At 47.1% G+C, this 23,634-nt stretch overlaps 4 protein-coding genes across 5 annotated transcripts; 3 read left to right on the forward strand and 1 right to left on the reverse strand.

The window, feature by feature from the left end:
• The first annotated feature begins 9,515 nt into the window (after window positions 1–9,515).
• LOC109768794 (non-specific lipid transfer protein GPI-anchored 15) lies at window positions 9,516–10,465 on the forward strand. The gene is made up of 2 exons (XM_020327523.4): window positions 9,516–9,962; window positions 10,052–10,465. Exons 1-2 carry the CDS (start codon window positions 9,602–9,604, stop codon window positions 10,306–10,308), a joined length of 618 nt encoding a protein of 205 aa, XP_020183112.3. The 5' UTR covers window positions 9,516–9,601; the 3' UTR covers window positions 10,309–10,465.
• A 1,890-nt stretch (window positions 10,466–12,355) lies between these two features.
• LOC109768790 (uncharacterized) lies at window positions 12,356–13,491 on the forward strand. The gene is made up of 2 exons (XM_020327520.4): window positions 12,356–12,772; window positions 12,866–13,491. The coding sequence occupies exons 1-2, from the start codon at window positions 12,448–12,450 to the stop codon at window positions 13,228–13,230; spliced, it is 690 nt and encodes a 229-aa protein (XP_020183109.1). The 5' UTR covers window positions 12,356–12,447; the 3' UTR covers window positions 13,231–13,491.
• On the reverse strand, window positions 13,324–18,325 carry LOC109768789 (protein CDC73 homolog). 2 transcript variants are annotated; one of them, XM_020327519.4, is made up of 4 exons: window positions 17,162–18,325; window positions 16,622–16,704; window positions 16,432–16,518; window positions 13,324–13,785 (listed from the first exon to the last, which is right to left on the reverse strand). In XM_020327519.4, the coding sequence occupies exons 1-3, from the start codon at window positions 18,216–18,218 to the stop codon at window positions 16,432–16,434; spliced, it is 1,227 nt and encodes a 408-aa protein (XP_020183108.2). In that variant the 5' UTR covers window positions 18,219–18,325; the 3' UTR covers window positions 13,324–13,785. The 2 variants fall into 2 exon arrangements, with proteins under 2 accessions (XP_020183108.2, XP_040242352.2); XM_040386418.3 differs by lacking the exon at window positions 13,324–13,785 and adding an exon at window positions 15,039–15,164.
• A 1,779-nt stretch (window positions 18,326–20,104) lies between these two features.
• Window positions 20,105–21,854, forward strand: LOC109768792 (uncharacterized). The gene is made up of 3 exons (XM_020327521.4): window positions 20,105–20,940; window positions 21,020–21,401; window positions 21,477–21,854. Exons 1-3 carry the CDS (start codon window positions 20,333–20,335, stop codon window positions 21,696–21,698), a joined length of 1,212 nt encoding a protein of 403 aa, XP_020183110.1. The 5' UTR covers window positions 20,105–20,332; the 3' UTR covers window positions 21,699–21,854.
• The last annotated feature ends 1,780 nt before the right edge of the window (window positions 21,855–23,634 follow it).

Raw genomic sequence — 23,634 nt, forward strand, 5'->3', positions numbered from 1 at the left:
GTCATGGAACACTTCTACGACAGCACATGTATGACTATCTTGATTCTGTCATAAAATCGTCATGGATGTACATGCATGACAGAAAACGTGACCTACTGTGACAAACACGTATCATCACGGAAGTGTATTTTTTTTGTAGTGCATAGAGATGTTCACCATTGAAAACTACTCCATCTCACGTGATGATCGGACATGGTTTAGTTGATTTGGATCACGTATCATTTAGATGACTTGAGGGATGTCTATCTAAGTGGGAGTTCTTAAGTAATTTGATTAATTGAACTTAAATTTATCATGAACTTAGTCCTGATAATATTTGCAAATTATGTTGTAGATCAATAGTTCGTGTTGTAGCTCCCCTATGTTTTTTTGATATGTTCCTAGAGAAAACTAAGTTGAAAGATGATAGTAGCAATGATGCGGATTGGGTCCGTGATCTGAGGATTATCCTCATTGCTGCACAGAAGAATTATGTCCTCGATGCACCGCTAGGTGATAGACCTATTGCAGGAGCAAATGCAGACGTTATGAACGTTTGACAAAGCTCGGTATGATGACTACTTAATAGTTTAGTGCACCATGCTTTACGGCTTAGAACCAGGACTTCAAAAACGTTTTGAACGCCACGGAGCATATGAGATGTTCCAAGAGCTAAAATTGGTATTTCAGACTTATGCCTGTGTCGAGAGGTATGAGACCTCTGACAAGTACTTTACCTACAAGATGGAGGAGAAAATCTCAACCAGTGAGCATGTGCTCAGAATGTCTGGGTACTACAATCGCTTGAATCAAGTGGGAGTTAATCTTCCAGATAAGATAGTGATTGACAGAGTTCTCTAGTCACTATCACCAAGCTACTAGAACTTCGTGATGAACTATAAGATGCAAGGGATGACGAAATGATTCCCGAGCTCTTCGCGATGTTGAAATCAGCAAAGGTAGATCAAGAAAAAGCATCAAGTGTTGATGGTTAACAAGACCACTAGTTTCAAGAAAAAAGGGCAAAGGTAAAAGAAAGAGAACTTCAAGAAGAATGGCAAGCAAGTTGCCACTCCCATGAAGAAGCCCAAAGCTGAACCCAAGCCTAAAACTGAGTGCTTCTACTACAAAGGAAATTGTCATTGGAAGCGGAACTACCCCAAATACTTGGCGGATAAGAAGGATGGCAAAGAGAACAAAGGTATATGTGATATACATGTTATTGATGTGTACTTTACTAGTGTTCATAGTAACCCCTGGGTATTTGATACCGGTTCAGTTGCTAAGATTAGTAACTCAAAACAGGAGTTGCAGAATGAACAGAGACTAGTTATGGGCGAACTGACGATGTGTGTTGGAAGTGATTCCAAGGTTGATACGATCACCATCGCACACTCCCTCTACCTTCGGGATTAGTGTTGAACCTAAATAAATGTTATTTGGTGTTTCCGTTGAGCATGAATATGATTAGATCATGTTTATTGCAATACGGTTATTCATTTAAGTCAGAGAATAATTGTTATTCTGTTTACATGAATAAAACCATCAGTGGTCATACACCCAATGTGAATGGTTTACTGAATCTCGATCGTAGTGATACACATATTCATAATATTGATGCCAAAAGATGCAAAGTTGATAATGATAGTGCAACATATTTTTGGCACTGCCGTTTAAGTCATATTGGTGTAAAGCGCATGAAGAAACTCCGTACGGATGAATTTCTGGAATCACTTGATTATGAATCGTTTGATACTTGTGAACCATGCCTCATGGGCAAGATGACTAAAACTCTGTTCTCCGGAACAATGGAGCGAGCTAATAACTTATTGGATATAATACATACCGATGTATGCGGTCCGATGAGTGTTGAAGCTCGTGGCAGGTATCGTTACTTTCTGACCTTCACAGATGATTTGAGCAGATATGGCTATATCTACTTGATGAAACACAAGTCTGAAATATTTGAAAAGTTCAAAGAATTTCAGAGTGAAGTGGAGAATCATCGCAACAAGAAAATAAAGTTTCTACCATTTGATCGCGGAGGCGAATATTTGAGTTACGAGTTTGGCCTTCATTTAAAAACAATGTGGAATAGTTTCACAACTCACGCCACCTGGAACACCACAGCGTAATGGTGTGTCCGAACATCGTAACCGTACTTTATTAGATATGGTGCGATCTATGATGTCTCTTACTGATTTACCACTATCGTTTTGCGGTTATGCATTAGAGACAGCTGCATTCACGTTAAATAGGGCACCGTCTAAATCCGTTGACACGACACTGTATGAACTGTGGTTTGGCAAGAAACCTAAGCTGTCGTTTCTTAAAGTTTGGGGTTGCGATGCTTATGTGAAACAGCTTCAGCCTGATAAGCTCGAACCCAAATCGGAGAAGTGCGTCTTCATAGGATACCCAAAAGAAACTGTTGGGTACACCTTCTATCACTGATCCGAAGGCAAGATCTTTGTTGCTAAGAATAGATCCTTTCTAGAGAAGGAGTTTCTCTCGAAAGAAGTGAGTGGGAGGAAAGTAGAACTTGATGAGGTAATTGTACCTTCTCTCGAATTGGAAAGTAGCTCATCACAGAAAACCGTTCTCGTGATGCCTACACCAACTAGAGAGGAAGCTAATGATAATGATCATGAAACTTCAGATCAAGTTACTACCAAACCTCGTAGGTCAACCAGAGCACGTTCCGCACCAAAGTGGTACGCTAATCCTGTTCTGGAAGACATGTTACTAGACCATGACGACCCTACGAACTATGAAGAAGCGATGATGAGCCCAGATTCCAATAAATGGATTGAGGCCATGAAATCTGAGATAGGATCCATGTATGAGAACAAAGTGTGGACTTTGGTGGACTTGCCCAATGATCGGCAAGCCATTGAGAATAAATGGATCTTCAAGAGGAAGACGGACACTGATAGTAGTGTTACTATCTACAAAGCTCGACTTGTCAAAAAAGGTTTTTTGACAAGTTCAAGGTGTTGACTATGATGGGATTTTCTCACTCGTATCGATGCTTAAAGTCTGTCTGCCGCATTTTATGAAATCTGGCAAATGGATGTCAAAATTGCATTCCTTAATGGATTTATTAAAGAAAAGTTGTATATGATGCAACCAGAAGATTTTGTCAATCCTAAAAGTGCTAACAAAGTGTGCAAGCTCCAGCGATCCATCTATGGACTGGTGCAAGCATCTCGGAGTTGGAATATACGCTTTGATGAGTTGATCAAAGCATATAGTTTTATACAGACTTGCGGTGAAGCTTGTATTTACAAGAAAGTGAGTGGGAGCACTACAGCCTTTCTGATAAGTATATGTGAATGTCATATTGTTGATCGGAAATGATGTAGAATTTTCTAGAAAGCATAAAGGAGTATTTGAAAGGAGTTTTTCAAAGAAATACCTCGGTAAAGCTGCTTACATATTGGGCATCAAGATCTATAGAGATAGATCACGATGCTTGATAAGACTTCCGATGAGTACATACCTTGATAAGATTTTGAAGGAGTTCAAAATGGATCAGTCAAAGAAGGAGTTCTTGCCTGAGTTGTAAGGTATGAAGTTGAGTAAAACTCAAAACCCGACCACGACAGAAGATAGAGAGAGAATGAAAGTCATTCCCTATGCCTCAGCCATAGGTTCTATAAAGTATGCCATGCTGTATACCAGACCTATTGTGTACCTTGACATGAATTTGGCAAGAGGGTACAATAGTGATCCAGGAGTAGATCACTGGACATCGGTCAAAATTATCCTTAGGTACCTAAAAAGGACTAAGGAAATGTTTCTCGGTTATGGAGGTGACAAAGAGATCATTGTAAAGGGTTACGTCGATGCAAGCTTTGACACTGATCCGGATGACTCTGAGTCTCAATCTGCATACATATTGAAAGTGGGAGCAATTAGCTAGAGTAGCTCATGCAGAGCATTGTAGACATAGAAATTTGCAAAATACATATGGATCTGAATGTGACAGACCCGTTGACTAAACTTCTCTCACAAGCAAAACATGATCACACCTTAGTACTCTTTGGGTGTTAATCACATAGCGATGTGAACTAGATTATTGACTCTAGTAAACCCTTTGAGTATTGGTCACATGGCGATTTGAACTATGGGTGTTAATCACATAAAGATGTGAACTATTGGTGTTAAATCACATGGCGATGTGAACTAGATTATTGACTCTAGTGCAAGTGGGAGACTGAAGAAAATATGCCCTAGAGGCAATAATAAAGTTTTTATTTATATTTCCTTATATCATGATAAATGTTTATTATTCATGCTAGAATTGTATTAACCGGAAACTTGATACATGTGTGAATACATAGACTAAACACCGTGTCCCTAGTAAGCCTCTACTAGACTAGCTCGTTAATCAAAGATGGTTAAGTTTCCTAACCATAGACATGTGTTGTCATTTGATGAACGGGATCACATCATTAGGAGAATGATGTGATGGACATGACCCATCCGTTAGCTTAGCATATTGATCGTTCAGTTTTATTGCTATAGCTTTCTTCATGTCATATACATATCCCTTTGACTATGAGATTATGCAACTCCCGGATACCGGAGGAATACCTTGTGTGCTATCAAACGTCACAACGTAACTGGGTGATTATAAAGATGCTCTACAGGTATCTCCGAAGGTGTTTGTTGGGTTGGCATAGATCGAGATTAGGATTTGTCACTCGGAGTATCGAAGAGGTATCTCTGGGCCCTCTCGGTAATGCACATCATAATAAGCCTTGCAAGCAATGTGACTAATGAGTTAGTTGCGGGATGATGTATTACAGAACGAGTAAAGAGACTTGCCGGTAACGAGATTGAACTAGGTATGAAGATACTGACGATCGAATCTCGGGCAAGTAACATACCGATGACAAAGGGAATAACGTATGTTGTCATAACGGTTCGATCGATAAAGATCTTCGTAGAATATGTGGGAGCCAATATGAGCATCCAGGTTCCGCTATTGGTTATTGACGGAGAGGAGTCTCGGTCTTGTCTACATAGTTCTTGAACCCGTAGGGTCCGCACGCTTAACGTTCGATGACGATTTGTATTATATGAGTTATGTGATTTGGTGAACGAATGTTGTTCGGAGTCCCGGATAAGATCACGGACATGACGAGGAGTCTCAAAATGGTCGAGAGGTAAAGATTCATATATAGGACGATGATATTCGGACACCGAAAGTGTTCCGGGGGTACCGGGTACATATCGGGTCACCGGAAGGGGTTCCGGGCACCCCCGGGCAAAGATATGGGACTATTGGGCCAAGAGGGGAAACGCATCAGCTAGCATGGGTTGCTGCGCCCCCCATGTAGGCCGAATAGGAAGGGGAAGGAAAGTGGGGAAGAGAGAAAGGAAGGGGAGGGATTCGGTCTCCCCCTTCCTTCTCTCCCCCCTCCTCCTTCCTTCTCCCTCCGGAAAACATGGTAAGGGGGGGCCGAATTGGACTAGGCCCCCAAGTAGGATTCCTCCTACTTGGGGCGCCCTAGGGCTGTTCCCCTCCCCCTCCCACCTATATATACGTGGGGAGGGGGCGCCTAGAACACACACCAACCATTGTTAGCCGTGTGCGGCGCCCCCCTCCACAGTTTACACCTCCGGTCATATTCATGTAGTGCTTAGGCGAAGCCCTGCGCGGTTCACTTCACCATCACCGTCACCACGCCGTCGTGCTGACGGAACTCTCCCTCGACACTTTGCTGGATCAAGAGTTCGAGTGACGTCATCGAGCTGAACGTGTGCAGAACTCGGAGGTGCCGTACGTTCGGTGCTTGATCGGTCGGAACGAGAAGAAGTTCGACTACATCAACCGCGTTGTCAAACGCTTCCGCTTTCGGTCTACGAGGGTACGTGGACATACTCTCCCCCTCTCGTTGCTATGCATCTCCTAGATAGATCTTGCGTGAGCGTAGGAACTTTTTTTAAATTGCATGCTACGTTTCCCAACACAAACACCTTTGGAGATACCTGTAGAGCATCTTTATGATCACCCAGTTACGTTGTGACGTTTGATAGAACACAAGCTATTCCTCCGGTATCCGGGAGTTGCATAATCTCATAGTCGAAGGAATATGTATTTGACATGAAGAAAGCAATAGCAATAAACTGAACGATCATTATGCTAAGCTAACGGATGGGTCTTGTCCATCACATCATTCTCCTAATGATGTTATCCCGTTATCAATGACAACACATGTCTATGGTTAGGAAACCTTAACCATCTTTGATCAACGAGCTAGTCTAATAGAGGCTTACTAGGGACACGGTATTTGTTTATGTATTCACACATGTATTTAAGTTTTCGATCATTACAATTCTAGCATGAATAATAAACCTTTATCATGAATAAGGAAATATAAAATTACAACTTTATTATTGCCTCTAGGGCATATTTCCTTCACTTTGTGCATTGTTTTTCTCATCAACTTCGGTTATCTCCAGTTGCTATTGCTAAGGAGAATTACAATTGTGTTTTGTTCTTTGAACAACTTCCTAATCTGTTGAATGTTCTTGGGATGTCTTGTAAGAAGATTAGAATGCTTTGTGTGGCTCGATATGAATGGATTATTACAACATTGGAATTGGAAGAAATTGAAACTGGTAAAGGCATGAATCAACAGATGGGTTTGATTAGGTCAGCGACACTCGTTGGGGATCCCACCGCAAAACTACTATGCATATTCTCCGCGTGTATCCTTCAATTCGCCTAGTTCCCAACAAGATAGCAAGAACCACTCTGAAAACCAATGGGGCTATGCTTGCTGAAACTATGTTTGCATAAGTTGAGTCATTTAACTTTGTTTTCATGGCACACTTGTTGCAAACCATATTTGGGTACACCAATGACTGAAGTAGTGATTTGCAAAAGAAAGATCAAGACACTGTCAATGCCGTTGAACTCATTCATTTGACAAAGATTCAGTTACAGTTAATGAAAGATGATTGGTGGGAGAGAAAATTAAAGAGGTCACTTCTTTTCGTGTCAAGCATAAAGTAAAAGCTCCCCAAGCATGGTTAGTACAAGCGGCCTAGAAGACCCTCAAGATTCTAGAAAAAACTCACAAATCTCCATTGCTTCCATGTTGAGGTGTTTTTGGGTCTTGTTGATAGGAAACTTCAGGAGCTTGGAGATAGACTTAATGAGGTAAACATTGAATTATTTCATTGCATGGGATCATTCAATCCGGTTAATTCTTTTGCCGCTTATCATAAGAAAAAATTGGTTAAGCTTGCACATCTTTATCCTATGAATTTCATGGAGAAAGATTTGATGCATATTCCTTAACAATTTACACACTTCACTATTGATATGCGTAGAGATGAGAGATTTAGAAAGGTCAAAGATATAATCGACCTTTCTATTATGCTTGTCGACACAAACAAGAGTGTCACTTTTAACCATGTTTACGAGCTTCTCAAATTGGTTATAATCCTACAAGCAGTGACAACTAGTGTTAAGAGAGTATTCCCTTCCATGTCTTTTGTGAAAGACAAGCTACGGAACAAAATGGGAATTCGACTCTTGAATGATTGCTTGGTTACAATTGTTGAGAGGGAATTTGTTTTTCAAGTGAAAGATGATTTTGTCGTATCTGGCTTTCTAACCATGATAGAGCGTATGATTGTGTTGTAATTTTCTTCTCTATTTTATAGTTTCCTTTAAGTTTTGAGATTTTGTCGCAATTGTGAACAATTTGTATCTGTATTGCCATGAACCAATTGGCTTCTCCGTTAGGGTGAAAAAGAAATTTTGAACACCCAATGTTGAATTTCTGGATCACCACTGCTCTGTCAGGTTGCTCCATGAATTATGAGATGCAATTGCGTATCTTGCAAGTCTACATCGCTGGATGCATGCAGCCATCCGTCCCGCTAATTAGTGTCGAGTTCATCCGAGTTTTCTCACCAAAATGGTGACATTTCTCACCACCACGGTAACATCTCTCGGAACATCTGTGTAAAAGCAATGCACCCTGCAAAGTGCAAGCTACTTTTTGGACGTTAGATAGAGCAGTCGATCTGCCCGTTGCACATTTAAAATTAGGAAGAGAGAGTCATTGTTTTCTGTTTGTGTTAGTAGAAGGCCCATGTTAAAAGGATTTCGGCAATGGCTACACTAGAGATAACCATAAAATTTAACACCGGTGCCCTGATGGCTACCTAGAAAATTTCACATTTGACACATTATGAATGTTCTTAGACACCTTTTTTGAAATGGGGTTCAACACCGTACCTCTGTATCTATCGCTCCACACAACCATTTATATTGAAGTATCACAAAACCATCTGACGAAGTTACCTAAGAGACTACAAATACAAAAAAACGGCCCATGATTAGATTACATGAATCATACACACGACATATTACTGGACCGCCATTCAAACATATTGAATATAGCCATACGGCTATCTCCCATTGGTTGCATCCGAAATCCGTGGACGCGCGAGCCTCCGCACGTTGCAAGGAACCACATACGGGTCCCAAGATTTAGCTATGAAGATGACATAAAAAATGGAAGTTTTGATATGTGAAAAACACAATCATTTCGCCAAATTCGGATTGCCCACACTAAAGCACATATTCCCACCTGGACATGAGTTCTAAGTTTCGGGTTTACACCAACCAACTAGTTCCCAAACATATTTATTATACTACTTATCAGAGGAGGTAGGTTAAAAGCTACATGAAACGATTGTTTGTCTTCCATTATCAAAAAAACTTTTGACGATCTGATGAATGAATTAGAGATCCAGCGAAGAAAAAAGTACACCACTTCCCGCATAACTTTTAGGTGATTTTTTTAATGCTCTGTTAGCTCCACGAATTTCGATATACAGAGGCTGAGGCGATGTCGAAAGCTCAAAAAGTAAAAGGTGGAAGATTCAGATTGAAAGGTGCACATTTTTGAATTGAAGCTCAAAGAATAGAATTCGACCATGAGTCAAGGACCGAGGCATACACGCTGACGTGCCAAAAAAAAGAGCCATGCATGTCCATGAGTTTTGGATGAAAAACCAACACACTTTTTTCTTCCCAATCTTGTAGCACGACCTTGAGTCACACAACAATGAACGGAGAGGTCCAAATTATTTTGCGACAATGTAATCCCTACTTCATTAGTACAGTACCAATTAATTTTATCTTTTACTAGTCGTTCTTCGTCCAGTTGTCTGTGCATTGTATTGGTTTTGTGTTTGCTTGATATTAATCAGATTTAAGTTGCACTTTGGGTGTTTTTTTTAAATCATTATTATTATCTCCTTTCAAAAAAGGAGAGAGAGACTCTGATGCACGATCCGTCCCAGCTAACAGTGTCGAGTTCATCCGAGTTTTCCCACCAACACGGTAACATCTCTGGGAAAAGCAGTGGCAGTGCACCCTGCAAAGTGCAAGCTACTCCACTTTTGGACGTTAGATAGGGCAGTCGATCTGCCCGTCGCTACCGAGCCACCGGTCGGTCGTCCAACAAAGCATCCGAGCACCTATAAATTGAACCACGAGCCCACGGCACGACGGCACGTCCACCGGCCGACCGCACAGTGCATCACAAAGCCCGGCCAGTTCACCCCGATCATCATCCACCCACCAATGGCTCGACGCCGGAGCGGCGGCATCTCGTTCTCGCCCGCGCTGAGCCTGGGGCTCGCCGTGCTGGCCGTCACATGGGCGGCGTCCACGGCACAGCAGCAGCAGCAGCAGCCGCCGGCCGTGCCGACCGTGAGCGTGCCGAGCTGCCCGCCGGTGCAGGCCTCGCTGTCGCCGTGCGTGAGCTACTTCATCGGCAACTCCTCGTCGCCGTCCGACGCGTGCTGCGTCCAGATGCGGGCCCTGTTCCAGTCGCAGGCGCCCTGCCTCTGCGCCGCCGTGTCCGCCGTGCCCGCCCAGCTCGGGTCCGTGGTCGGCGGCCTGCTCCCCACCGCGTGCAACCTGCCCCCCAACGCCTGCTCTGGTACGTCCATGACATGATATACATGTAGAAAAACTGAGATGGAGCGAGAGTGACTAACCACTTCTGTTGGTGTGTGCGTGTGTGTGCAGCCGTGACAGGGACCTCGGGCTCTGCTCCGGCCGGTGGCGCAGCGGCGCCGTCGTCGTCGGGGACGCCTACTGATGCTGCTGCGGCTGCGCCGGCGACCGGTCCCGCTGATGCGAACCCGGCTGGCACGCCTTCCGGTGGTGGGGTGAAGTCGGTTCCGGGGACGGTTGATTCGGCCGCCGAGTGCAAGGGGACCTCTGCTGCCGTCGCGGTCCTCCTGGCCATGGCTGCCTCGTTCCTAGCTGCTTCTGTTTTCTGATCTCGTTATGTGATCCGGGGCTTGTTTGTGAGTTTGTGACTCGATTAGATGGATGTGCCGCCTGTTATTTACGGAGTATCAGTGAGTCTGTCATTGATTTGCTCCACTGCACATCAGCATTGTGACTTCTCTTTAATCGATCATTACCCCCAATTCACATCAGACTTGTCACTTGGTGGTGCGACATATGTAGTGCTAGCTTTTGCAACGAGGAATTAATCTCACTTGGTGCTTTCCTCCAACGTCTCACGGAGCTGGGAATGGGGCTCCTGAATCGTTGTCATGTGCCCTAACAGTGTATGGGTTCATCAGACAAAGCAAATCGGCCCGACAAGCCACAAAACAGCATTGCGTGATGCACCTGAATTCGTGATAGACTTGAACATGTTCTTTGCTCTAAATTCCATCAAAATTCGTCATGGATTTGAGTAGCTTCTTTATTAATTGCGCCGGTATCTTCTTCTGCAAAGTACTCCCTCTGTGTTTCTTTTATTCTGCATATTAGTTTAGTCCTAAGTCGAACTTTATAAAGTTTAATCAAGTTTATAGAAAACAATATAAACATTTACAATAAGAAATATACATTGTATGAAAATATATTCAATGATGAATCAAATATTATTATTTGGCATTGTAGGTGTTAACAAAAAAAATTATAATTTTGGTCATAGTTTACAATATTTGCTTAAGACAAAGCTAAAATGTGGATAAAAAGGGAGATAGTATGATATAAAAAGGGTGTGGCTAGATCTCAGTCGACTGAGACTTAACCAAGTTTCAGTCATATAAACAGAAAAAGACAAAATTTAAAAGAAAATTTTACACGGATCTCCATATAAGATCTCATGAATATAGCATCGACCGAGACTTTGTTAAGTCTCAGTCGACTGAGAGTTAGTAATCCCGATATAAAAACAGATGGAAAGACACCTTTGGCAATGGTAGAACCTCCAGGGAATAGGAGGGTTCAAAAAAATTAAAGTGAAACAAATTGGTGGAACCTGAATCTAAACTAGGTTTAAACATAATTTTGGGGCAAAATTAGATGAGTTTCTGTCCAATTCAAATTTCAGAGGAGGCCAAACCCTGGCCAAATTAAAACCAGGAGTTGTACTAGTAAAACCTAATGGTATCGTCCATGTTGAACCCAGAGGCCATGACATAGTATATGGCTCTTGTGCCAATCCGCAGAGTATGATTCGCCGAAAATGCCGACGGTGGTCACCACTCACCACCGACTCGCGGCACCTCGTGTTGCCGCCGTGCGCCATAGACCTCCGGCGCGCAGTTACCAGACAGCTAGCATCGAGCAATGCAGGATCGAGAGGGTCGCACCATGTGGCAAAAGACTAGTGCACTAGCACTGCATCGCTTGCAGTTTTTACAAAATCAATAACTATCCTCACTAGTTTGTTTGATTAAATAGCATAAAACCACCAAAACTGACATTGTGCCTAATTTTCCACAAAAACGACATTGTGCCTAATTTTACTGAGAAACACTGATCTCCCACTTGGTTAAAACCGAGTATGATTACGACAAGTTGAGCCCGCATGTAAGCCCTGACGCGGCACAAATGTCACCTCAGTTTGTTCGACTTTTGTGACGACGTTTCAAATGGATTCAAGGGTTCAGGTTCAGTGACGACGGTTGCAGTTCTTATGAAAATTTACAACAAATCTGGGCCGGGAATATTTGAACGCTTAGGAGAGGTGGGGCCCACAATGGGTACTTAGTTTTGCCCCACACACACAAAAAAAGTCACTGGGTGCTCTGTAGAGGCTCTGTTTTCGTTCACCAGGCGAGCGCGAGCATGGGAGGCAATCGGGTTGGCGACCAACCATCCAAGCCGACCTCATCAAAGCACATTCTGCAGGAAAGCGGCCCGGTAGGATGGACCTCTCGCAGTCACGGAGCGCCGGCAGCGGGTGACATTCTCCGATCAGTTCACCGGCGAGCCCCGAAAAAGCCCGGGCAGCAGTTAGATAGACCGGCTCATCCACCCGGCCACCGTTTCCGAGCTTTTCCCAACAGTTTCCCGTATAAACCCTGCCGCCTCCATCGTCTTCCCCTCGTCGAATCAATCCAATCCAACCCAGTCCAATCCAATCCATTCCATTCCACCTAGAACTATCGACGATGGCTCGGAGCGGGCTCGGGGTGGTCGCCGTCCTCGTCCTCGCCGCGACGGCGACCCTGTGCTCGGCGCAGATGACGATGACGATGCCGATGCCGACGTGCGCGCCGGTGCCGCTCAGCCTGTCCCCGTGCATCGGCTACCTCTTCGGCGCCGGCTCGGCGGCGCTGCCGTCGTGCTGCTCGCAGCTCCAGGCCTTCTTCCAGTCCCAGGGGCCCTGCCTGTGCGCCATGTCCAAGCTCGCGCCCAGCCCCTTCGGCCTCGTCCTCGGCCAGGTCCAGGGCATGATCCCCAACGTGTGCAACCTGCCCACCGACCCGTGCGATGGTGCGTCACCTCGCCTCCCTTCTTTCACCACTACTATACTACAAGAAACAATTTACAGGGTTTTTACTGACGAAAAATGTGATGATGATGCAGATGTCTTTGGCGCGAGCAATTCGACGGACGACTCCACCCCGCAGCCAACCACAAAGGCCGCGGCTCCAGAAGCGGCACCTCCGGCAGCTACTCCCGCCGAGCCTGAGCCAGAGCATGCAGCCACAACGTCGACGACGCCGGAGAGTGCCGGTGCGACTGAAGCTCCCCCGGCAGCAGGTGACGATTCTCCGGCTGTTGCCACGAAGACAGGACAGGTTGCCCCCCAAGGCGCTGGATCAAGCACCGATTCACAGGGGATATCAAAGCTCCCAGAACTGCTGCACGCAGCAGGCGCGCCGAGCTCCGCCGCTGCCACCGTGCTCATCAGTGTGGTTCTTGCCTATGTTTCGGCCATGTTTGTGTAAACCCCCATAGCCATTACCGTGACACCAGCAAATGTATCGATGTACCCTACGGCGCGGTGTAGATTCAGGCCGCGCCCGTGTTACACCATGTTGCAGTGAGAATGTTACAGTTCATGTGTTCGAAGCAAAGCAAAATGTTCTAGGGTTTCAGATCCTGATGGCTCGCGTTGGTTACAACAATGGAATCAGACAATGTTCCGGCAGGAGAATAACACCTACCTGCCATAATTCCCCAATATCCGCACAAGGAAATGGTGAAAAGATGACGACACCATCTCCGACAATGCCGCGGATGAAGTAGCCTAGCACAATGTCACCAGTCTACAGTTAATATGTCAGATTGGATAGACTACATCATAGCTTAGCAACCGAAATGCACATAAGATGCAAATCCTCATGAATGCAGGTTCCTGGCATCTCATTCCACCGTCGACCGGCACCTGAAATACGAGGCTGGGATCAAGGGGTGCTTGTTCTGCTTGCCCACAACTCAACCAGCATAAGTCCACTTCCATCACCCAACATGGTATTTGAGTATTTCGGTCACAACAGCGACTGTAAAACAAAATCGGGAAGAAAATGTCACTAACGGATGAGGCCATGAAAAACGCTTGATAAAATTCATTCAAAATCCAAGGAAAAATATCCAAAACTAACTCGAAACATGCAAGGTTAATACGTAGTATATCCTAAGCAAAATGCAGGGTAGAAAGCTGACAGTTAACAAATACGATATGAAAAATGATATTATTAAGAAACAGTAAGACATACCGAGCTATGCCTCTCCACAGCGGTTAGGCCCTCCCACCCGTCCGATTTTAGACATGCATGGCCTGGATCACCTCTGTCATCCACCCCTGCCCCACTTTTACCGCGAAACGGCTACCAAACGTAAACTGGGCCACTACTCTGAAGAACGACTTCGGCGATTTCCTGTGAGCTGGACCAACACATTGAGCCAGGGTAACTACGTGCGCGAACCCAGCCCAGCGCCGTGCCCCCCCCCCCCCCCCCCCCATCCCTCCTGGTTTTCTCCATCGGCGACATATCCTCTCCCCTCACCATGATGGAAGCCTCCTCTCTCCCCCTCGCCGCTGATGATGCTTAGGGTTCCGCCTGCTCCTGATTGCTGCAGCATGGGAGGCCATGCGCAACACCGTTACTGTTGACGGTGGAGAGGAGATCATCGGCAAGGAAGGTGACCTTAATAATCTAGGCGTGAAACTGATATTAAGGTAGGCATTCTTTCTCCGTTTCTCAATTCCATCAATCTCCTCCTGAGATCCCCTCCCAGATCTCACAACCACAACTCTCACTCTCTCAGCTTGCTTATATAAGTTATATTTATGATTTGGTAACAAGTTGCCCTGGTGTTTGCTTAGGTTTCCCCTGATTTTGTTTGCTTTTGTTTCTATACGTGTTAGGTTATGAGGGTTACAACTAGGTACAAATCTTAACAGGGACTTATCTTCTTGGGATGCAAAGAATGAAGTTAAATTAGTCTTTCTGTGTGCAGTTTCTGTAGGTACTGTCAGGGAGATGGCCAGTTAATCTGCAAAATTTCTGTATTTGAGAGATTGTGTCGGCTGCGAGTTCATGCAGATTTTGGTTCTATCATGCACAGTAAAAACTTATCTGCTCACATACGTTCAGCTGCTGCAGATGATGCATGGGTATTGCAGTAAATATGTTCACAGTATAAACTGAACAATCGATTCGGTAACTCTACTTTTGGTTTGACGGATCTATAGCTTATGGAGAATTCATGCAATAGACATCTAAAGTTGAAACTTGGAGATATCTTATATCCGCATGTTCACCTCTCAGTTCTCACCTTTTTTTTTTGTCTCGTTCCTTCATTTAAGCATAAGTTCAGTTTGATTTGCTCAAGGTAGCTGCAAGTCGCATGTATAGTTTCTTCACTTAGGCCCCCCCTGAGAAGAAAATTATTGTGTTTTAGATGAAGTAATTGGTATGAAGAATGTGTGTCATACCCAAATGAGTTAACATGCTTTTCATTCTTGTCAGTATGATGATCATGAATGGCTAGGATACTTTAGATCAAACATATGAGTTGGGGTTGGGGTGTACTCCAGATGAGTATACTGTTGAGAGCGGATCAGTGAACTAAACAAGCTGTGGGCATAAATGGCATGACCAAATGCCAGTGATGATAAGGCTCTTTGCTACTTGGATACTGGCAGCATATCACACTGAGCAAGGAGGAAACAACATCCGTGTTTTAACATGTGAAGCTACATTCCAGCCCAATCAATTACTGTTATCTGAAATTGTCTTGAGAGCAGCTATATATATGCAAACATGTTTAAATCAACTATATGGACCAGTTCATGCAAATTTAACCTATGTATGCATTGTGACTGTTATAGACCGGATCATGTAAATTAAGATAATTCTATCACCGAAATGAACGGTGCGGCAAAGCGCTTCATCATGGTCTAGTTCAACTATATATCCTAGCCCAGTTGCCACCACGGCCTCATTATCTCATTATCAGGGATATGCCTGACAGACCATAAAAATTACCACATGCAAGCTCAATGATGACATTACAGGCCCACTTCTGGCAAGAAGTTGGAACAGTTTAACTTGCATAAAGGCAAAACCTGCTATGAGCATTGTAGAACTGAAAAGGTTACACTTAGCCAATCCTCGAGCATTGTATTTAAACAATATATAGAAATACGTGAATCCCTAATAGATCAAAATAATAATGTCAAGATGCTAGTAGTTGATGCCATTTCTGGATTCTTCTAACAATTAATATAGAAATAGCAAGAAGCCAACAACTAAAACTACCAGTGTGAATTATTAAAACATGACAGTAAAGGAAGTTACACACTATGATGGCTTCTCTTGTTATAAAATTAACTTGAATAGCACAATCTGATATCATCATGCATATTTGAAGTGAAGCCTTCATCCTAATTACCTGCAGGACTACCCCCACACTATACCCTAGGTCATCAAATGCTTGATAAGTCCATAGCACAAAGAACAAAACTGAACCTTCAGTAAACACACATGTATCACTAAGGTTACTGCAAAGACACTTAAACTTTAAGAAAACACATGATAACCAATCTTAAAAACCCGGTTATTAAATTCACCAGGAATTCAAGGTGTCCATATCAAGTACAGAATGGAAGGGACAGCTTAAAAGATCACACGGTTAGATACCTATGAGCGTGCCCGCACAAATTCATCCAGCCGATCCCACACCTCCAGAGCAGCCGGTCTGTCTTGATGCCTTTTATTCTTGCTTATCTGCACCATAGGTTAGTAACACAATAAAGCAGCTGTAAGTGGGAGCAAAATAGAATTTGGTTACAATAACCAAAAAACATACGAAAAAATTCCTCCCACTCACAGATATGATTTTGACATTCCACTGTTTGACCACTTTTGCTGAATCCACACTATCATCTTCAAAGCGTACAAAGAACCCAATAACTGAGAAAAGTTTAAAATGTTAGGCCACAGATGGTATCGACTTGCTGTGCTGAAAAGAGAAACAGAGCAATCTAATGTTCCATGTTGCATTACAAATACCATTTATGACCAAGTTAGTGGGAGGCCTTGCTAGGAACAGAGATAAAAGGCACAGGCAGCCGGATATGATTTGGTTAGCCAATGTCAATGCCAGAAACAAGCATCATTTTAACCCAATTGGGTTAACAAAGTAAGTAGTCAAAGTGTACTCCCGGTACAGAACAACCCTATCCTGCAATGTTGAGGGGCAATTCATCGATCCCTATGAACCTCTGTACGAAAATCTTGAATCACTGATGTGATGTAATTATTTCTACAGTACAGTTTTTGAGCAAAAACTAACGAAGCTATTGGAGATGCTAACGCAACAAATCGCAGATATACTACAAAGAGGCAAGCACTAGAATGGGCGGCAAACCTTTGTTGAAGATGTCCACATGACCCTTGAAGGGCCAGTCCTTGAACTGCCACTCCTTTCCGAGCACAAACACGGCCACGACCCGCGCCCAGTCGTCGGCCTTGAGCGAGGCCGGCTTGTCCCTGACCTCGAACGCCACCGGACCGCCAGCACCGCGGACGTGCTTCTTCTGCAGGGTGACGCACTCGGGCTTGGGGCTCCCCTTCATGGCCCGCATCTTCTCGTCGCTGGGCACGAACACGAAGTCCTCCAGGAAGTCCCTCACGTTGTAGATGGTGATGAGCGTCTGCGACGCGCTGGGCACCAGTATGATGGGCACGAAGCCGTCGCCGAGCGACTTGTCGAGCTTGGGGTTCGCGAGGGAGGCGGCGGCGGCGGCGGAGGGCTCGTGCCGGCCCGTGGCGGAGGGCGCGGCGTCCTTGTTGCGGAGGCGGTCCTCCTCGCGGCGCAGCGCGGCGTGGTAGATGGCGAGGAAGTCGCGGCCGCGGGCGTCGAGGACGGCGTTGCGGTCCTTGAGGGGCCGCTCGAGGGCGCGGACGTGGGCGGTGGAGGCGTCGTCGGCGTCGGGGCCCTCCCCCTCCTCGTTCTCCGGCGGCGGCGGGGGCGGCGGCGGGTGGGCGTCCTGCGCGAAGGAGGAGGGGAGGAGGGGCTCGGCGGAGGGGAGGGAGCTGTCCCCGAAGTGGAGGAAGTCGAGGAAGGTCTTGCGGTCCGGGAGGGAGACGGGCGGGATCCGGCGGAGGCGGGCGGCCTGGAGGAAGTCGGTGTGCTTGAGGTCGTTGTGCTGGGCGAGGAAGACGGCGGCGGAGAGCGGGTAGGGGCGGCCCGACTGCTTGGAGGTGAAGGCGGTGGGGGCGTTGGCCGGGAAGGTGTAGTCGTCGCCGAAGAGGACGTCGTCGCCGTTGAAGATGATCTTGTCCAGGTCGCCGCGGGCGGCGTAGTCCCGGAGCACGGCCAGGGGATCCATGGCCGCGCCGGAGCTCTGGTTCTCGCTGGATCTGGTGGTTCTGGGGTTTGTGTTTTTTTTTCCGGAGGGTTTGTGAAGCGAATGCGGATCCATTTCAAGCAGCTAGCCCGTTAACTAAAGGCCCAAATGTACATGGGCTGGGTAACTTGTGCATGATTCAACTGTAATCCAAAGATGAGCCTCGGTGGTGAACAGTAGATAAAAACTTCTATCCCTAAAAAAAGATAAAAACTTCTTGTTTCAAAAAAAAAGTAGGGAAAAATCCAAGATGCTCGGATGAGCTAGCGTGCAAATTTTGGTGGTCAAATGACATCTGAAAAGCTCGTGGCAAAAATAATAATAAAACAAAATTGGATCAAGACCATGCTTGCTTTCTTTCAGAGTATCTTTCAGTTTCACAGACAACTTTTGATTTCTTTTGTATGCATTACCTACTCACGGCATTATGTTGCCATTTCTGATTCCCACATGGCTCCATTCCTAAATCCTTCTCTACATTGGCAGAGCTAGATGGATTCTGTTGGAGGGGCCAATGGCAAAATAGGAGTGTTGGGAGTGGCCAAAAGCTAAAAAAAGTTTTCATCCAAGTCCTCCTATTTTTTTTCCTTCACAAGTTGGTTCAAAGCCGGGGGGCACAGCCCCCCCCCCCCCCCCCCCAGCAGAAAACATAGCTCCGCCATTGCTTCTCTACTAGCTTGCTTCACCATGACACAGTGGCGGAGATACAAGGAGAAATCTGGGCGGGCCAGAGAGCAATAGAAATTTCAAATACTAGATGACCCGTTGCGCCGATGGCGCAAAAAGCATTGGCCAGCCGAGTCTTTAAAGCATGTGTATGTGATAGTTCAATGCATATGTATGATGATAGATGAAGAAGAAGTGATGACATTGCCTGATGATAGCATTTGGTGATTTCATAAAGCAAGTTGTGGCATGATCAGTTTAGGATAACTAAATGGAAATTCAGAGGTGATACATAGCTTTATAAGAGAACATAGTGCTGATACAACCTGTTGTAAGAAATTTACGATGAGCATGAGCAAATATAAACATAGTTTTGATACATAGCATTTTAAGAGAACCCAGTGCTGATACATACTATTTTAAGGAGTCCATGATAGATTATTTACAATGAGCAAAATATTGTGTTGTGGTAAATGCGAAAATTAACTTGGGTTTAACTTTTAGTAACTAGATGTACACAGGTTTTTTGTAGGTGCAGTAATCTGTTCCAGTTTTTAAAGAAATTTCATATGGTTTTCACTTTGGAATCGAATCTTTTTTGTAAGTTATGGCATTATGAAGTGCATAAAAGCTGGACACAACCTCCTCACCTTTTTTTTCTCATTATCCTTATAACACGCTATTTATTTTCTTTTTTCTTTTTGCGGGTGAACACGCTATTGATTTGAAAGAAGCGACAAGTTAATATAATTGTATGTGCCTGTAGATAGATATAGTAGGATTATATCTATCAAGCTAGACAATTTACTTTTTTTTAAAGGAAAGAAGGGCTTCGCACCCTTCCGATTTTCATTAATGAAAACCATAACATTCAGAGCCTAGACAATTTACTTATTTTGTCAGTACTTAGTAATCAGACCTTTGGTTGATTTTCTTATTCTTTTGTGTTCTGTCTCTCTGGTTTCATTGTCCCCTCAGTTTAGCATTGTGTTAGCATCTCTTCATTTGTGAGCCTACTAGCTTCCTCAGTTACTTCGGTCCCTCGGTCCCTAAACAGTTGTGAGAAAAAAAATGTAGAGTTTGTTGTTCTTTGCATTTCTCAATCTTTTATAGATTTTGGAAGAGTTAGGTAGCTTTGTTTCAGTCAAAATCTGTAGTACTAATAAATCATTTAATATCATTATTTTCAGTTTTTTTATACGGACACGTCAGATACTTCCTCCGATATGTATTACTTGTCTCAAACGGACGTATCTAGAAGGAGTTACAGAAGAGAGAAACCACTGGAAACCAGCGCATCACACGTGTCGTTGTACCATTGGACCATACCAAATGAAAAATCAGTGGACTGTTTAAAAAATTATGCACCGGGCGCATGCATTTCCCTTGGTCTCTGTCTGTGAGTCTGAAGCACTCTCTGGAGTCGATTCAAAACCGCGGCGAGTAGCTTCTTTGTCCGGTCAAGATCGCCGGCTCATCCACACATAAATAATAGTAGTACACGCCACAAAGGGAGAGGAAGCATGGAGCAACAGCGACGGGAGCCGGCGCCGGAGACGGAGGTCACCCTGCGCGAGTTCACCGAGGCCGACGCGGAGGCGCTCTTCGCGTGGGCGTCGGACCCGCGCGTGGTCCTCTTCCAGCGCCGCGAGGCCTACGCGCGCGTCGACGAGGCCCGCCGCTACATCCTCGACCACGTCCTCCCGCACCCGTGGTACCGCGCCATCTGCCTCGGCGCCGTGGTGGTGGGCTCCATCTCCGTCAAGCCCTGCGGCCCCGCGGGGGAGGAGGGGGAGGGCGCGTCGAGGGCGTCCTTGGGCTACCGCGTCGCGCACGGCCACTGGGGCCGCGGCGTCGCGACGCGCGCGGTGCGGATGGCCGCGGCGGCGGCGTTCGCGGAGTGGCCGTGGCTGGCGCGGCTGGAGGCCGTGGCCGACGTGGAGAACCCGGCGTCGCAGCGGGTGCTGGAGAAGGCCGGGTTCGTGAGGGAGGGCGTGCTCCGGCGCTACGTCGTGCTCAAGGGCCGGCCCAGGGACATGGTCATGTTCAGCCTCGTCGACTCGGACCGCGACGAGAGGGCCAAGCCAAAATTATTACTACAAGTGAAAGAACCATTTGAATTGAATAAGGAGTAGGTGCAAGATAATGTCGTTGGCTCTGCTGTGGTTCACCCGTACGTAAATTCTCAATCGCCAAAACTACACGGGCAGAGGCCGGCGGGGAGCGATGGACCCTGACGGCGACGCGCGGCATCAGCAGCGGCGGCGACAGGAGGAGGAGGAGGGCCCGGTGGTGTCGCTCCGGCCGCTGGGCCTGGCGGACGTGGACGACTTCATGGCGTGGGCGTCGGACGACCGCGTGATGCGCCACCTGAAGCGTCCCCTCTGCCACACCCGGGAGCAGGCCGTGGCGCAGATCGGGGACACCGTGCTGGGCCACCCGTGGTTCCGCGCCATCTGCGTGACGGGGCGCCCCGTGGGGCAGGTCTCCGTGTGGCCCTACCCCGACGACGGCGGCCACCGGGCCAACCTCGGCTACGCGCTCGCGCACGAGCACTGGGGCCGCGGCATCGCCTCCGCCGCCATCAGGATGGTAGCTCGTAACGCTGGCGGAGCTCCGGTCAGGCCTGGCGGTTGACTGACTTGCTGTGTTCTTGGACGCGCGCAGGTGGTGGGGAGGGTGTTCGAGGAGCTGCCGGGGCTGGGGAGGCTGGAGGCGGTGACGGACGTCGGGAACGTCCGGTCGCAGCGGGCGCTGGAGAAGGCCGGGTTCCAGAGGGAAGGGGTGCTGCGCAGCTACATCGTCCGCCCCGGCGCCGGCGCCGGCGAGGCCGGGGACGCGGCGGTGTACAGCTTCTTGTCGTCCGACCCACGTCCTCCGCTAGCGTGATCGCGCCCGCTGTTTCGCTCGCCACTTCGTGTCGTGTAAACCTCCACCGTTAATAACAGGTTCAAATCTGAAGCCGTGATGATTGCCAGTATGTAGTCTCATCATGATTGTCGGAATTCCATCAGCAGCAGAGACCTGTTTGGGAACATTCCCATAGATTTGCTTCAGTCTTCAACTTTAGAACCTATGAACAATCAGATGCAGTGACCTACCAGGTTAATAAACCTATCAGGGGTCAAAAGCTCAGGTTAACCCCTTGCCCATGATTCCTCAGGGGTCAAAAGCAGTACCAGCAGCACCAATAATGCAGTAGTAACAGCAACCAAAACACAAAGAAAAGATCGATACCCAACAACAACAGTACAAGCAGAACTCACTCACCCATGAATGATGGCATGACAATCATAACTCATAATCATGTTTGGTCCAGCAGTGCACCCACCGATTTTTTTTACACAAACAATGTGATGATTAGGAGCAGCTGAGCTCTCATTATGCCGGTCCGGGCTGCTGCATTTTGTTTTAGTAGTACAAGTGATGATCGGCCCCCATGGCATGGGCCATGGCAAACCACACAAACCTATGAATCTTTTTCACGATGGCTACTTTTGGCCCCCCTGAATCACTGAAAGAGGTGCAGTTGGTCTCAGTTCCATCCTCCCTTTTGATGAATAAGCAAGCAAAGCAAAGTGTTTGATGGTGATTGAAAAAACAGTTTGTCTAATTCACATCTAGATGTTTTTAAGGATGTCACATCTAAGCTCCCACAATAATTCCTTTTGATGAGTAATCTGGAAGCAATCTCTCCCTCGCGTCGCCCTCGCCCTGGGCGACTCGGGGGCTCTCCAACCCTAGGCACCGCCGCCGCCCTCTCCTTCTCCCCTCCTCGCGCCGCCGCCGGGTGACGCCGCTGGGTGAAACCCGCGTGGCAGACGGCGGCGGCGGGGGGACTCCCTCTCCCGACTCCCCTTCCTCTGCGGGCGGCGGATCTAGGCGGCAGGCGGCGGTGTCCTGCGGCGCTCGCGGTTTGGCGCGAGGTGGCAGGCCTCGGCGACCGGTGGCGGGGCGCGGGGCACGCGGCGGCGAGCCTCGGCAGGCGGTGGCGGCTGCGCGCGGGGCTAACTCCGGGGCGGGGGCGCGGGCATGGATCCATCGCGGATCTGATCCTGTGGGCGCGGTCTCGGCCTCCCCTGCTCGGCCGGCGGGTCTCGGTGGGGGGGGGGGGGGCTTCTCCTTGCTGAGATCTGGCACGAGATCATCCAGATCCCGGCAAGGATGGCGGCGACCCGTGCACGAGAGATGGAGGTCTTCGATCAGATCTGGGTGAAAACCTGCTATTGGCTATTGCCAAGGCCGGCGATGGCGACGCTGTGTGCGTCGTTTTCTTCCTGAAGGCATCGCCGTGGAGAAGTTCAAGGCCACTCTCTGCTACCTCCGGGGGAAACCCTAGATCAGTAGATCGGATGACGGCGGCTCTCTGGTGTCGTTTCCCCCCTGGGGGCGTCATTCTTGGAGGTGCACACGGGCTCGAGGGACTAGAGGACGGCGACTTTGGTGGAGCGGTGCTTCATCTTACACATTGATGGTGGCGGATCTCGGCGGCGTGGTGCTGTGGAGACTCGGCGTCTGATGCGCGGAGATGGACTCGTGCAGGAGGAGCAAGCTGTCTGGCGTCATGGTGGCGTTGATGGCGGATAGGCCTGGCAAGGTCGGTGCTTCAGTTCTGCTCTGAGGATGGACTGAGGGATGATGGAGGTGACGGCCCTTGCAGCGTGCGGTGCTCACTGTGAGTGTGCCAGACCGGTGTGGGACCCAATCCAGGTAGTGTCTTGGATGGGACACCCGGCTTTAGATGTTAGGCTTTGATGCAATGTCTGTTTGGTATTAGGCCCGGACATTCGGCACGCCTTCATCAAGGGGATAGGAGTAGCAACGG

Source organism: Aegilops tauschii, chromosome 4 (genome assembly GCF_002575655.3).
Source record: "Aegilops tauschii subsp. strangulata cultivar AL8/78 chromosome 4, Aet v6.0, whole genome shotgun sequence".
Classification (NCBI taxonomy): domain Eukaryota; kingdom Viridiplantae; phylum Streptophyta; class Magnoliopsida; order Poales; family Poaceae; genus Aegilops; species Aegilops tauschii.